The sequence below is a fragment of the Sinocyclocheilus rhinocerous genome, unplaced genomic scaffold (genome assembly GCF_001515625.1).
Source record: "Sinocyclocheilus rhinocerous isolate Xijiao unplaced genomic scaffold, SAMN03320098_v1.1 scaffold295, whole genome shotgun sequence".
In the NCBI taxonomy this organism is placed as follows: Eukaryota; Metazoa; Chordata; class Actinopteri; order Cypriniformes; family Cyprinidae; genus Sinocyclocheilus; species Sinocyclocheilus rhinocerous.
Genome location: NW_015647035.1, coordinates 1,049,763 through 1,066,004, shown reverse-complemented (window position 1 = coordinate 1,066,004; position 16,242 = coordinate 1,049,763). Strand labels below are relative to the sequence as shown.

Sequence of the window (16,242 nt, the reverse complement as noted above, 5' to 3'; positions counted from 1 at the left end):
AGCAGATGTAGACAAGAATGACTCCTAACAAGCGACTGAGGTGTTGTTGGATGTAATAATGAACATAGCAGTCGTCATTTACTCCTGACATCTGAGCCGCTGAACTCGCAGTGGATTTCGTTTGTTTCTGAAGGGAATGCTCCCCCGATCTACATAAATGCGTCTATGTTCGCGTGAATCATTCGTGATCCAGCCTCATCTACAGAAGAAGTGAGTATAATGTTTTGTAATGACTCTTTGCAAATCGCCTTTCCTAATAATGTGCTAGTTAGCAAGTTTCAGATGAATGTGGCTAAAGTAAACAGTCTCTCTGAGAGCAGCTCGGAAGTGAGGGGCGGGGTCAGCAGAGCTCATTAACATTTAAAGGGAAATGCTACAAAAAACGGCTTGATCTGAAAAGAGCTGTTTTTTACAGGGTAAAGAGTTTTTTTTTACACTACCATTGAGAAATTTTAACCAAACTATGTTACAGACTTTTCATTAAGACCCTAAAGAATCATATCAACTTGTGAAAATGGGCATCCTATGACCCCTTTAAGTTTGGATGGCTACTTTGCAGAGTGTGCTCTTGAAGGGTTGCCATGTCCACTTATTATAAGTGATTTCTGCAAATGCACTTGTCAACACTACCTGAATTTTTGGGAGTCAGTTTGGTTGTAGAATGCGATTGTCACAATGTGTACATGGCCATTGCCTCAGCATATTAAACTAAAAAATTACATGTAAAAGGGATGGACCAGCATCTATATTTGTAACTTCTCTACTCTCTGCTCAGGAGGGGACAGCCCGAATGCTAACGAGGCGGGAGAGGACCAAGATGAGGCCATGCCTGTTCCTGAAGACTTGTCAGCAAGCACTGGCCTCCAACACAACAACCGCACAGACAAACCACTAGGTGAGTCAGACCAGCCTAAGCCGGGACACAACCACAAAACTACCTCATTTACACATTCACGCAATATTCAGTCTGTTATAGTTACCACTGTAGCCCACTTTTAAAGTCAGCCTAACACAGAAAGCTTTAAAATGTAATACTATGTATGAAATGAGTGCATGTAACGGCTGTTGTCGTCCCTACGAGATCACAGGTCAAGTGCACTAGATTGTTCAATCACAATCGCAGGGTCCAAAGCGTTTTAATTTAGCTCATGGTGCGCATCTTCAGTTTTTGTAATGAGATCATGTCTCTTTTTTCTATTGGCATGCATAGAAAGGAAAAAAAATATCAAATCAAAAAGGAACCGATGTAAGAACTTTAAGTATTATTTTCCTCTCGTAAGACTGATAGTTCATAACTACTGGTTCCTGAAACTGTGGGACAATTAAACAGCAGACTGCTAATTTAATGCACTGAAACAGCGTTTACTCACTGCCTGAGCCTACACATAACATGCTCAGTTGTGCCATGAACTCTTTAACCCACTTATTAGGAAATATTTCTCTCTGCTTTTTTTAAACACTTCTGCCCTTCCTTTTGTACTTCTCTGGTTTACTTCTCTTGAAATTCTATATTAAATTTTTTTTTCATCACTTATAAGTCCTTTTTGGATAAAAAGCCTAAAGGATTAAATGTAAATTGAAATTGTATTGCAAAACTGTTAAAACAATTTGTTTTTCGTAGAATCATCAGTGAACTGACTTTAGCTGGAAAAATGACTCTTTGTTATTGTCCTCTTGCATTATTGACAAACTGTTTTCCTGTTTGACACTGTAAAGCTGCTTTGACACAATCAGCGTTGTATAAAGCGTTGTATAAATAAAAGTGACTTGACTTGACTAAAACTAAAAGGTACACAAACATTCAAAAGTGTGGGGTCAGTAAGAATTTTTTAATGTTTTTGAAAGTCTATTATGCTCACCAATTAGGGCTGCATTTATTTGATCAAGTAAAATAAGTAATAAAGTAAAATATAATTATAATTTGTGTTACCATTTTCTATTTTAATATATTTTAAAATGTAATTTATTTCTGATGCAAAGCTGAATTTTCTTCAGTGTCACATGATCCTTCAGAAATCATTCTAATATGCTGATTTGCTGCTCAAGAAATATTTCTTATTATTATCAATGTTAAAAGCAATTGTGCTGCTTAATATTTGTGTGGAAACCATGATTTTTTTAGAATACTTTGATGAATAAGAAGTTCAAAAGGACAGCATTTATTTGAAATAGGAACCTTTAGTAACATTGTAAATGCCTTTATTGTCACTTTTGATTAATTTAACACATCCTTGCTGGATAAAAGTATTAATTTCTTAAAAATAAACTTTTTAATGACCTCAAGCTTTTGAGTGATAGTGTGTCATGTTTGATCGATAGGTAGTAACAGAATGTCTAAGTTAGTCATTATATTAATAAATATACCGTTATCAGTGTAAATAGAAAGTGGGTTAACTAAAGGCGAAAATAGGTGGGAATAAATTTGGCTAACCGGAAGTTAGCATATGACCTGTTTAATATCTTGATGTATTTTAGTTTGGAATTTTCCCCTCCAGAAGTTCCACATTAACTCGGACTTAATGTGTGACCCGCTCACTTTGAAGCTACTGAAAGTAAAAAACAGACTGAGAGAGAGAGAGAGAGAGAGAGAGAAAGAAAGAAAGAAAAAAAAAGATGTGAGAGGAAACTGAAATAGGATGTGCAAGAGTTTCCTAAAAAGAACTTGCCAGAACTCAGTTTCAACACTCACTCAGGGAGATAAAATGTTCAGGAGCAACAGCAGATAGGCGCAGTATCGCAACAAATGCGAGCGTACGCTCTCTTACACGCAACACACACAACTCTGCACCTGCACTTATGCCATGCTTTCACTTCAACTGCCACGATATTCACACACTTCCACACACCCACCCACATTCAAATGCAAGTCCAAAAGACATGCTTCACTCACAAAATAGCACTTTCATATCTCACTCATGTGTTATGTGTATAAAGAGCAAAGTCATATCGATAAAGTAATAAGATGCTAGCAGAGGCCGCAGTGTGTTCTCATTACTTGACTGGTGAAAAGAGACCCCTTGTTAGTCAGCTGTTTGAACAGTCAGGATGACATTAAAAACACTAATAAGAATATTAACTCAACACCACCCTTTTTTTTTTTTTGCCCACACATTTTTTGCCCACTTTTTCACATACAATTCACAACTTTAGAGATGCTTACACTGATTCTAATTCTTTTCTGATTGAGATGTGAGTGTATTTGCGGTGTATAGAAAGAATAATAACGCCATTAGGATTTAGACATAGAAAAAAAATTGGAGGATTGTTCGAGAGAAACAGGGAACTAAAATTCACATGCTCTGAACTCCTTAGCAAAGGTTTGTGTGAATATGTGCGTGTGCATGCATCTGTCTGTCTGCATGTTGTCCCTGAAGATATAATCAGCCAGTGTGCAAGAGGATGTGAAGACAGTATCTTCACAGTGCATCATTGCTTCTCTGATTAAGTGTATCAAGGGAGTATCTGTGCAGACTGTGCAGTACGCGGTTCGATCAGACGCATAGCAACGAGCGTAGAATATCAGGAAATCAAAACATATAGAGATGGTTCTTACAGAGCGCTGTCTCTTTGCTTTCCTGCTATGAAAGACCTAGAAACTCCTCTACAGTTATGAAAACATTTGAGGATTGAAATTTAATATCTGTGAGAAGCACAAAGAGCCAAACAATTTATTTGAATCCTTCAAATCTTAAAAGTATATTTAAAAAACTGTTCTTTCAGATAATACATTTTTAATGAAATAAAAGGCCACTTAAGAGTACTTAAAGTACACTTCTATGACTATGTACACATGTACACAATGTCAAAACAAAAGTTATACTTTAAAGTACATTATACATAAGTTAGTTTTAATAATATTTTGTCGTGCTTTAAAGTGAAGTGTTTTTTAATAGTACATTTAAAGATAATAATATATTTCAAATGTTCTAAATTGCAACTTCATCATTACAAATGTAAGTGTGTAAGTATATTAAATATGACATACAATTTTTAAGTGTTAATTTAAGTGTATTTTATTTTGCCATATATGCTTGTCAGTACATTCAGCAGGACACTTTAACCAAATTTCATAGACAATCGAAGTAATGTACTTAAGTCCTACTTAGGTGGGTCAAAAAAGGGTTATGCTTTATTTTACGGTGGCCTTGTTACAGTGTAATTATACATTTAAGTAATATTAATTAACTACATGTACATGTACTATATGTTTAGGGTTAGGATGAGTGATTGGTTTAGGGTTAGTTGCAATTATGCATAGCCTATTGTTATTATTATATTAAGAACATGTAATGTGCAACAATGACACATAAAACAAAAACATACCAAAAAAAAACACTCTAAACTTCAGCTAATTGAGTTTGATATAAATTACTATAAACTAAAAACTATAATGTGTTTATATTATAATTTAATTTCAAATAACATGCAATTAGGTGTCCAAAAACATCATGTTAATTATGCATTAAGTATCACAAGGGGTATTTCTGTTCACAACCAAATTTACCCCCGTAATGTGACATATTTTCAAGTGAAACAAGATATTCAATTAGAAAAAAATAAGTGAGCAGGAATTGTTTGGATTGTCAGTTAGGTGTTACATACCAGCATAGAGTCCAGGCTGAATGCTAAATTAATGCATAAATAGCCATTTGAATATTAATTAACTTAAAAAATAGCTAAGTGGCAACAGAAAATGAAAGGCATTTTAGATTTTGATTTTGATTAAAGATTATGATTATAAACTATTTAATTCCATTAAATCACGTGTACCGATTAATCATTCATATTAAGACACAAATCAACCATTAAGAAAGTAAACAAAGTCCATTTTAATTTCATGTTGACTTAAAGTTGTAGAAAACACTGGCTTTTTTAATTACAAAAACAGCGCTGTTTGGCTTGAGCATTAGTATTTATTAGCACTGCATGGAAAAACACGCTGTCCAGTGAAGTGCAGAAAGGTTTTCATGGTGCAGGGCCGATTTTATCATGTAATTCCTCTTTTTAAATGTATGAGGGTGACAGCCTGCTCTTAGACCTGTTGCTATATCAGATGCAAACATTTCACTAGCAAGTTCCTAAAAATGTGAGCGAAAGCAGGGTTCTTTTTGTCACATACGACACACAAATGCATACACATGCATGCTCAAACATATACTCTCACCCACCCGCTGTGGAGCCGTGGTTAATGTGCATGTTAGCTCTCCTACACCGCATAAACTATTCATAGTCATTTTCAGCGCCTCGACTGGAGCATAGACGAAAATTAATTGTACTAGCAAAGCATTATATTCATTTATAGTGCCCTCACCATGAATACATCCTTTGTAATCGATGTAGCAGTGTCATCGGTTCAAACCGCTAAAGGGAGACTGACTTATCAATAACATGATCCTCAAGGCACTGAATCACTGCACTTCCAGAGAGTTTCTCTGGAAATGGAAAAAAAATCTAATTTAATCCCATTTAAAATTAGTCATTGATGTTTGTGAGGTTTGCCTGTTACGTCGCTCTGTTCTATGTAGAGCTCTTTGTTTGTCCTTGTCTGTGGCTTTTGTCACTTGCTTCCCAAAATGGGTAAATTAGGATGTGTGATAAACGTTATACAAAGTAAAAGCTCCTCTTCCCATCCCCAGTTTAGTCACAACTTCCCCAAAAGATCCATGAGAGATCGTATCATGACAACAAGCCTAGTTCCCTCTGCCAAACTCAGGTCACATCACACTGGTTAAATCATCATATCATATAAGCAGAAAGGCTGCGGATCTGTGTGTGTGTGTGTGCGAGAGGAATGGATACATCCTTTTATGGGTGTTAATGGGAGATTGCATTCCTGTATTGACTTTATGTTATTAACTGCTGTAATTCCTTCACACATTGACACTGAAATCCATATAAACCTTCTTTAAAGTCAACATGAAATGCAGTTTACAACCTGTTTTACTTAATCAGACAAACTTTATTAGAGTGAAACAGAATATTCAGCGGGGAAAAAATGTAGGACGGCCTATTGGGAATTGACTGGATCGTGAAAATACTAATACAGCAAGGATACTGGAGGGGCGCGATTGAAAAGTACATAATAAATAGTACAAAAACTGTCACTGGGCCAGTTCCCTTTTCAAAAAGTATGTATATGTATAATTTAGGTACACTTTAGGTAATAAAATGTACATTAAGGTAATAATATCCTTTAGTGCGAAATAAAGTCTGAAGGTGTACCTCTGCAAAGGGTACAGCCCCATTGACATTAATCAATCTTTTTTGTCTCATTAGAGTGTATGACGGATTTATGACACAGCTGAAAAGGAAGGTTGTCACAGAGTTATTATATTTTGATAAAAGTCAAAGATTTTTTATGTAGAATAATGTCCACCAATGAATAGTGCACATAAAGATCAAGAGCATGCATTAAAGATGAAAATCGCTGACTTGACTTTATTGTGTGATTATGTTCAGTCAAGACCTTCTCTGAAATGAAAGATAATACAGTTTTTAGTCAACTAGCTTTTATCTTTTCTAGTTAGTTATTTGATTAGCGTTCAGTCTTTTTCTTAGTCATTGGAGATGATTATACTGGAAACTGGATCACTTGCTGTAAAACACAAGACAATTATTTCCGATCTATTTTGGAAACACAGTAAAAAAAGAGTCTGGCTGCTAACTGTCAGAGAGTAACCTGAACGCTGAACACAGTTTTGTCTGTCGGTACTCTCCAGTTCAGATCACGTGCTTCAGTTGCTGATCCCTGTAGTCTGAATGCAGAAAATGAAAAAGAAAAACTGTTTCACTTGTTGTGCTTAACAATTCCCTGTCTGTGCTTCCCTTTCTGTCACTTCTCCATAACTCTTGTCCTTTTTTTCGGTTGGGCCGACTCGGGCGCTGAAGCTTCCTCTTTTCCCTTGGATTCCCATATTTCATTATTTCTGCTTGTTCCTCTTGAGTCTGTGCAAACAGAGGCTGAAGCGTGGGGAAATCAGCCTGGTACCACAGCATGTTAACCACAGGACCTTTACCCTGAGCTCTAACTGCCTGAAAAGACTCGAAATGTTTACTTCATTAGGCTGAACGGGCATTTGAACAATGATCTAGCTTATATATTTGGACATTACAGAGAATAATCTGAATATTTAACAGTTTCATTTTTATTTGATTGTTTGCTCCTTTTCGCATGCTTCTGTAGGCTCGTATGTGAGTTTGTGTGTGTGTGTGTGTGTGTATGTTTACCACGGTTTGTTGGTCTGGTTTACACCGCTGAGAGTCCTCAGTTTCACAGTGCTTCCTGTGTCTCTGTTTCCTGTTTATCAGTCATTTGTTTCAGAGAAGTGTGATGGTGAATGAGATGGTAAGATGGTTTGAAAGCAGGCAGTTTGATAGAAGAACTCTGGATTATTTAAGTGGAATATGAATCCAGTAGTGTTGCACTGCATCTCTCAAATATTATTTTTTCTATTTTCCTTAAAGGGAGTTGGGAGCTTTTACCCAGTCATTATGTAATCATATGTCTTATGTAAATATCTTATCTCTATAAAACATATTTGTCAGTTTATTTATCCATAACACTAGTAATATCTAGTGTTGGGGAAGCTCATTTGGAACTGCCCAAGTTCCTATAGCTACTCATAATGTGAAGGACTACAGTAAAGCTATTTTTTTCTTTTGATTACAAACTACTAATAAAAATGTGTTAATAACACTGCTGTCCAAAAGTTTGGGGTCAGTAATATTTTTATTTTATTTATTTATTTAAAATGTATCACGGTTTCCACAAAAATATTAAGCAGCACAACTGTTTTCAACATTGATAATAATAAGAAATGTCTCTTGAGCAGCAAATGAGCATATTAGAATGATTTCTGAATGATCATGTGACACTGAAGACTGGAGTAATGAGGCTGAAAATTCAGCTTTGCATCAGAAATTAATTGCATTTTAAAATATATTCAAATAGAAAACAGTCATTTTAAATTGTAACACTATTTCACAATATTACAGTTTTTACTGTATTTTTAATCATATAAATGTAGCCTTGGTGACCATTAACAGACTTCTTTCAAAACATTTAAAAATCTTACTCCAAACTTTTGAAGTGTACACTGAAACTATTTAAAGGGGACCATATCTATTTTAAATATATTTAAAAATGTAAGTATATGAATAAATGAACATGTACATCAATCATCAGAACAAACTGATTCAGTCAAATGAACCTGACTTCACTGTGCTTCATATGAATAGCATGTTGGATTATTGTCAGCTGCAAGGCTATGTATGCTTTAAAAAATTTTTTTTAAATTAAATTAGTAACTAGCCTTTCAGTTATCTACCTCCCAACACTGGTAATATCAACATTGTTGCTCAACAAATGCAGTTAATGTTCTCTAATGCCAAGTGAATGTTTCAAACGTGTTTAATGCAATAAAAGTTGATGATTTGCACATACACACACACACACAAACTGATAATAAAAGGCTGAAAGGAAGAAAATAGTTGCTTTGCAGGTGCACTTTTTGCTGTAGACCAATAAGATATCATGGCAAAAGATGGCGTTGTTAGTTAGTCAGAGAAAATAACCACCCAGCCTGCCACTTTACTTAACAGGCCCACTACCCTCTTTTCCAGCCTGTAATATAAAAGTTGAGGCTCGGAGTGACGAGGAAAACGGGCTGGCCTGTGAGATGAATGGAGAGGAGGAGGAGGAGGAATGTGCAGCCGAGGACTTGCGTGTGCTCGATGGCTCAGGGGCCAAAGTGAACGGCTCCCACGCAGGCCCTGACAGCAAGCCGGCCGCCTACCCCACGGCCGGGGGCATCCGCCTCCCCAACGGGAAGCTGAAGTGCGATATCTGTGGGATGGTTTGCATTGGGCCCAATGTGTTAATGGTGCACAAGCGAAGTCACACTGGTAAGCACAACTGCCATCTACTCTTCCCTCCTTATACTATCACTCACAGATCACAGGGCGCAGGGCTGGGTAGGTTGAGAGAGACACACAGAGAGCAGGACAGAGACAGATGCTGGATGTGTTTTAAATGTAACCATCCTTTTCTTTAGCAGAGGCTAGAGTAGAGCAAGCAAACTGTGTATGGCTTGACTTGAATGGATGCTGTAAATTGATGTAAATGACCAATGCGATTAGTTTTTAGAACATTAGGACACCATTTTCGGATAATGTCCGCAGTTTGTTGCATCCAAAATGTAAATTCGGTCATCATTTGCTCACCTTCATGTTGTTCCAAACCTGTATGACTTATTTTTTTTCTTTGCGGTATACAAAAGAAGATATTTTAGAGAAACACACAGTTTTGGTTACCACTGACTTCCATTGTATAGACTAAACACCTTGAGACATCTCTCAAAATATCTTCTTTTATGTTCCACAGACGAAAGAAAGTCATACAGGTTTGGAATGCCATACAGTAAGGGTGAGTAAATGATGACAGAATTTTCATTTTTGGGTGAACTATCCTTTTACAAGCTCACCTGTAACCTTTTGTTAATATAATTATGATGAGATGTGCGTATATGTTTTTTGTCTTTAAAAAAAGAGGTTTAAAAATGTGACATTCTGTTCCGATTTCTTTATAACAGTCCAAAATGCAACAACTAACCAAGCTAAGTCTCTCTCAAATGACAATTATTTCAGTATTAGTTATTTTCTCCCTTTCTCAAATTGATATTCCACTGTGATGAAGCCAAACCAGTGGGTGAGAACAATTTTTCAAAAAGGCACTTAACTTCCTCACTTGACAAACTAATGAAACTCAAAATGGAAGAAAGGAACCGTGGGCTAATGTAAATTCAGAAAATAACGTATAATAAAAGATATAATGAAGTGCTTCCTATTTAAATAAAAATATTCGCAGGAGGTGCCGTGCTCCTGAAATGCCTTTTTAATGAGTTTCTTTTTCCGTCTTTTTGCTGCTTCACTGGTGACTCTTATGTTATAGGGCTTTTGAAGAGAGCGCCGTATTAATAGCGTTCTCGGAGAATGCCACAACATTCGGAGGAGCTGGATATTGGTTTATTCCAGGGGCGCTGATCAGGAAGACTGGCTCTCAAACACAAAGTGTTGCCTTCACTTTATTTAAATGAGCTCTGCATTTGCATTGTGATGGGTCGCTCTTATTTTAGAGCTGAAGAAGAGGAAAAAATGAGATTTTCAGATCAAATTGACCCAGGCAGTGGTGCATTACGAAACTGGCAGGCAGCGTCTGAAAGCCTCTTGTTCGATCAGAGCGCCAGTCGGCGCGCGGAGCCAGGCAGCGTGCGCAGAGCGGAGAGAGGCGCACACGTGCGAGATCCCGCCCGCGTGTTTGATTGAGCTTTGGCACGAGGCGCCGCGTTGTTGAAGATGTAACAGCGCGGTGGAGCCGTGTAGGACACTGACCCCGCATTCAAAGCGTAATAGCGCTACAGCGGCGGATGCTTTGCTTTCAGAGGGCCGATATAGTGTCTCAGACGCTCGCCATTTACATGGCCATTTGTCGCTGGCATTCTTTGTTCAAAAGAAATACAGTTTGCTAGAACTACAGGTGTATATATAACTGCTATACAGGTTAAAGCACAACGAGTCACTTCATTGTGAACCCAAGTTACTTTATCACACAAGGGTATACAGAAGGCCCAAAAGGTATTTGCACTTTTAAGCCACACTTTTTTGCAATTACTTTTAACCAATAGGCTCCGAAGCCGCTTTAGTGGATGAAGTCCATTATCAGTCAGATTTCAAGTCAAGTGACATAAGGCTTTATACAATACAGATTGTGTCAAAGCAGCTTTACAGCAATAAAAAAAAAAAGGAAACAGTTTATTTTATGAATCATTACATTTCAGCAATAAGTTCAATAAATTCAGTTCAATAAGTGTCACTAGTGTTGCAAAGCTCATTGTTTATGAAACAAGTTCAATTCAGCTATAAGCAGCTCTAATTAAGGCAATCGTTATTCAGCTCAGTTCAGTTTAATGTTGATTCAGTTCCGTTGATGTTACAAAGTTGGTGTCATTGACCATCTCAATTCAATTTTTAATTGAACGTTTTATTCTCATCCGATCGTATCAGTGAAACTGAATTGATAATATTACTGAATATCATTTGTCTTTAAAAGTTTCAGGCATCCTACTGTTGCACCTAACTATGAATGTATTCTACTAACATTTGATTGCATGAAAGTGTCCAAATACTTTTTGTCTTAATTTTGAACAGTACATCTACTGTTTTATCATTTACAACCTAAAAAAAATCTTCTGGTTTAATATATTGTTTCAAAGTGCAATGAAACTCAACCATTTTTAAGTGTGGCTTACGTGTCCAAATACGTTTGGGACCACTAGAAAGGAGAATCTGCTGGAAAATCTAGTTCATTTATCATTATGCATGACTTGCAGCATTTAGCAATTTTACATTTTCAACTTATAAGTTATGTTATCTTTTTTTCTTCTAGGGGAAAGGCCGTTCCAGTGCAACCAGTGCGGTGCTTCCTTCACTCAGAAGGGTAACCTGCTCCGACACATCAAACTGCACTCTGGCGAGAAACCTTTCAAATGTCACCTGTGCAACTATGCTTGCCGCCGCAGAGACGCCCTCTCCGGACACCTGCGCACGCACTCGGGTAAATGCCTCTGTCACCTGGATCATTCAGACATGCCTTTATTTCTTCATTAACTCAAACCTGCACTGATCGTGTGAGACTATATTGTAGTGAAAACAATGACAGAATTGTATAGTGTGATTGAACAGATTTCTTTTTTATTTTGAATTTACAGTTGGAAAACCTCATAAGTGTGCATACTGTGGGCGCAGTTACAAGCAACGGAGCTCGCTGGAGGAACATAAGGAGCGATGTCACAACTACCTGCAGTGCATGGGCCTTCAGAATAGCATTTATACAGGTCTGTGAATGACAGAACACCAGAGCTCTCTATCAAAGTGTTTTGGATTCTTTTATAGATGGAAATGCTGCTAATCTATGATCCATTAACATAGCTTAAATGTGGTTTATTGTCACTATAATGAAAATTAAAAGAAATAGTATTAGTGGAAGTACAACTACCATTGACGTCCTGGTAGTACTTAATGGTGACACTGCCAAAAAATGGCCCAAATATTCAGAAGTTCAGAGCCACAATTGAATGTGTAAAATGACGGGCAGCAACATGCCTGTAAAGTCCCAAAGCTTAAAAAAAGTGTCTTAAGAAAAACAAATTAAATAGCTTAGAGTAAGGGATAGAAAACCATGTGTGCCACATCAGTTGCATGATTGAAGGAACATCATCATCTATTATAGTTAACTAGCACATGTCAGAGGATGATCTCAGGTTAGATAAGGACATTTGAATCTTATGCGTGGTTTCTTTGTCTTGCTTTCTATAGTGAAGGAAGAGAACAGCCAGAATGAGCAGAGGGAGGACATGCCAGCATCTGAGAGAGCCTTGGTGCTAGACAGGATAGCTAACAATGTAGCTAAGCGTAAGAGCTCTATGCCACAGAGGTTTGTGGGTAAGAGTTAAAGTTTGCTTTCATTGTACAGTATATATCGTAGATCATCCTGACATCAGTGTCAAAATGCATTTATGTATCTGACTAAAAGATTTAAGACATTGCAGAAACAATAACAGGCAGCTCCCTCTTTGCTTTCTTTTTGATGAGTTGACTTTAAAAAATCTGGAAAAGAAACACTATAATGGCATGCAACATTGATTTTTATTTGAAAATTCTTATATATTTGCATTTGCATCTTTTATAGAAATAGCTCATGAAGTGCTATTAGAATAATGTGATGTGTTACTAAGCCCATTTCTCTTCTTTTCATGTTGGTATTTTACTGAAGATTATTGTAAAAATTAAAAGATTAAAAGAAGGCACCATTTGAGGTTTCTCAGACTGCCACACTGGAAGAACCGTCTGGAGGATCTGTAGGCACCTGCTGAAGGTGCCTTAACGGAGCTATTGGCATCTATGGTTCCATGAAGAACCTTTAACACCCATAGAACCTTTCCATTACATAAAAGGTTCTTTATAGTGGAAAATGGTTCTTTAGATTATTAAAATGTTCTTTACACTAAGAAAAAATTTGTTCTTAACTGTTCACTCAGGTTCTTAGGGGAACCCAAAATGCTTATATGGCGTCACTGCGAAAAACCCCTTTTGGAAACTATATTAATAAGAGAGTACTTCTAAGTATCTTTTCCAGTATCTCAAAACCTTTATGAACCATTATGATCCCAGCTAACAAAAATGTTCTAGGAACATTTTTCTAATGTTAACATGTTATAATGTTAACAACTTATAAAAACATATTTTCTGAATGTTCTCTGACCGTTCAAAATGTCATGTTTTCGAAATGTTTTTCTTGGTTATTGGAACATTATATTTGATCATTTTGGAAACATTATGGGAATGTTATTTTTGAATGTTCTCTGTAATGTAATGGCATTTTTTAAAAAAAATGCTAGACGAACATTGTTTCAGAAAAAAAGTTGAACCATGAACAACGTATAAATGTTTTTTTTTTAGAACATTTTTAAAGACCAGATAACTTTGAACAAACATTCTATTAAAGTTACAGGAAGAATGTTTGTTCATAACTTTGAGAGATCCTTTTCAGAACGTTAGCCAAAGTTCTGAGAATGTTCCCTGTTCGCTGGGATGGGGTTCCTGGAGGAACCTCTGACCGTCTTTTTATTAATGCAACTAACTCCATTTATTTTCTCAATGAACTGTCTAATTTGAAAGGGTTTCCCCTAAGTGTCTTTTCATTTCCACAGTAATAATAGTTAATAATATTATAAAGACAAGAAAAATGTCAGAATTTGTTCCGTCCAGTAAAGTTCAATGATGCATCAATTCTCATTTTACATTTCACAGAACTCAGATGAGCTAAAACCTTTGCTCTTTTGGCTTTTCCACAGGAGAGAATCGTTTGTCGGAGCTGTCATTCGAAGGCGGCTCAGGTGAGCTCATGCAGCCTCATGTGATTGATCAGGCCATCAACAGTGCGATTAGCTATCTGGGAGCGGAGTCCTTGCGGCCTCTGGTTCAGACCTCCCCTGGCTCCTCCGACATGGTGGTCAGCCCTATTTACAACCTCCACAAGTCACAATCAGCCGAAGGCAATGGTGTATCTGCTAAAGACAGCGCTGCAGAGCATCTCCTTCTGCTGTCCAAGTCCAAATCGGCCTCCGTGGAGAAGGACGGCTCGCCCAGCCCCAGCGGCCAGGACTCCACTGACACCGAGAGCAACGAGGCCGGGGGAGGCGGGGCAGCGGCCACAGGAGGTCTCATCTACCTAACCAATCACATGGCTCCAGGTATGCGAAACGGAGGTCTGCCAGTAGTGAAGGAAGAGCAGCAGCGGCATTTTGAGGCCTTGCGGGCAGCAGGGATGGAGCTGAGTATGGCGTCATCGGAGGGGTTTAAGGTGCTGAGCGGAGAGGGAGAAGAGTTGAGGGCGTACCGCTGCGTCCACTGCAGAGTTTTGTTCCTGGACCACGTCATGTATACCATCCACATGGGATGCCATGGCTTCCGAGACCCCTTCGAGTGCAACCTGTGTGGTTACCGCAGTCAGGACCGCTACGAGTTCTCATCACACATCACGCGTGGAGAGCACCGCTTTTGAGTTAACACACAGAGACGTTCCACATACACTTTACTACACGATCACACAAGCGTACCACACACACACACACACACACACACAACACATTCAACATTTCAGAATTTTTTTAGACACTGTCCAAACACTGGAGTTTCCTGTAACATTGATTTTTTTGTACATACAGTTGCCTATATATTCCACTGTCTTGTCTATTTTTCTACAATGGTGTGACTTATGTGTAAACCAGTGAGACTATTAAAAAAGAAAGAACTGTAACTGAAAATAGAAATTAGGTGTTTGAAAGTGCAACATTTTATATCATCCCATATAAAAGTGGGAGTTTTTGCTGCCCTAAATAAATAAAATAATGCATAGAAATATAAAGTTATAAAATATTATTTGCAACAGATGTAAACTTCTTACGTATCTTACATAACTCTTACTTCTCTGTGTTCCAACTGTTCACTCTTCATTTTAAATATATTTTTATATTAAGCAGCCTAAAGAAGTTCATATCATTTTATAATTTATTACAATGAAAATATGTCATGACATGTCCATTTTATGTAACATGACTCCCTTTTGAAATGCTCCCCTGTATATTGAACCAAATATATGGCAGTACATATTGTACCTGTTTTTTGTTTTTATTTCAGATTTTTTTCCCTGCTTGTTTTATATTGTATTTAAAAATACAGTTTGAAAGCATTTTACTCGTACATATTTACATCAACATCCTAGAATATATATGCTTGCAAAAAAATTTCAAATAAAAATAAAAGATATTTTACATTTGTTCAACCCTAATGTGTCAACTTTTGTAAAGGTAATTTGGTTTAACATTTAAATGAAGTGGCCAATGCAGATTGAGTATCTTAACAAATCACAAATTATGGAATGGCATTTATTGTCACATATCACAAACGTATGCTAAAATAATTAGTACAGAACTAATCATTCATAATCACCCATAAACTCTTACTATAATACAGAACTGAAGTCCAAGCATCACACTTATAATACTCACTTGAATCACGTTTTATCTAAAAAAAATTACTGAGCTAAATGAACATCAGCCAAAGAGATGTCACCTTTCAGTCAAATAGCTTAAAAAGAAAGCTGAATTTACTCTAAGAATTTGAGAATAAAACTGAATACCTCTTGTTACAATAATTGCATTCTGAGAACTTTAGGCTAAAAAGCCTTCAAAAGTCTTGCTGATTTAGTTTGTAGTGTTGAAACAGCATTTACAGTACTGTGGATTTATAGTACCGTAATAAAGAAATCACCACTTCTCAGGTATTGACAACAATGACATCATGTTTCTTGTAAACTAATATGTTTCTAAAGTGTTTGTACTTGGGCAATAACAGTAAAAGTGCGCAATGACCAAAGGGAGATGGAGTAAACCGAAGAAGAGCAGATCTGTCAAGAGAGCATGAGTGAGCCCGACCCAAGAGCTCACCAGCTCTTCGCAATGACATGCATGTCCAGATGGCTGTTGTGTGATTGGGTAGAAACGGGAAGCAGCTGTGGCCAACGCAGAGCCCCCATGCTTCAGTGGGACCTAACCGTGGAGAGAGTGCATTTGCATGAGAGGGATAATCTGGCCAGCACCCCCCCCCCCATCCCCCTCAATCCCA

General features: G+C 37.2%; 1 protein-coding gene across 3 annotated transcripts in view; it reads left to right on the top strand.

Moving 5' to 3' along the window:
* The window catches only part of LOC107708437 (DNA-binding protein Ikaros-like), a 26,080-nt gene extending 10,984 nt beyond the window's left edge, over positions 1-15,096 (top strand). The window contains exons 3-8 of one of the 3 annotated variants that reach the window (XM_016512664.1): positions 776-895; positions 8,623-8,904; positions 11,444-11,611; positions 11,766-11,891; positions 12,373-12,498; positions 13,911-15,096. In XM_016512664.1, coding sequence (XP_016368150.1) covers positions 776-895; positions 8,623-8,904; positions 11,444-11,611; positions 11,766-11,891; positions 12,373-12,498; positions 13,911-14,620 — 1,532 coding nt within the window. In that variant the 3' untranslated portion in view covers positions 14,621-15,096. The remainder of the gene's footprint in view (positions 1-775; positions 896-8,622; positions 8,905-11,443; positions 11,612-11,765; positions 11,892-12,372; positions 12,499-13,910) is intronic. The other 2 variants (XM_016512665.1, XM_016512666.1) reach the window with 2 other exon arrangements.
* The last annotated feature ends 1,146 nt before the right edge of the window (positions 15,097-16,242 follow it).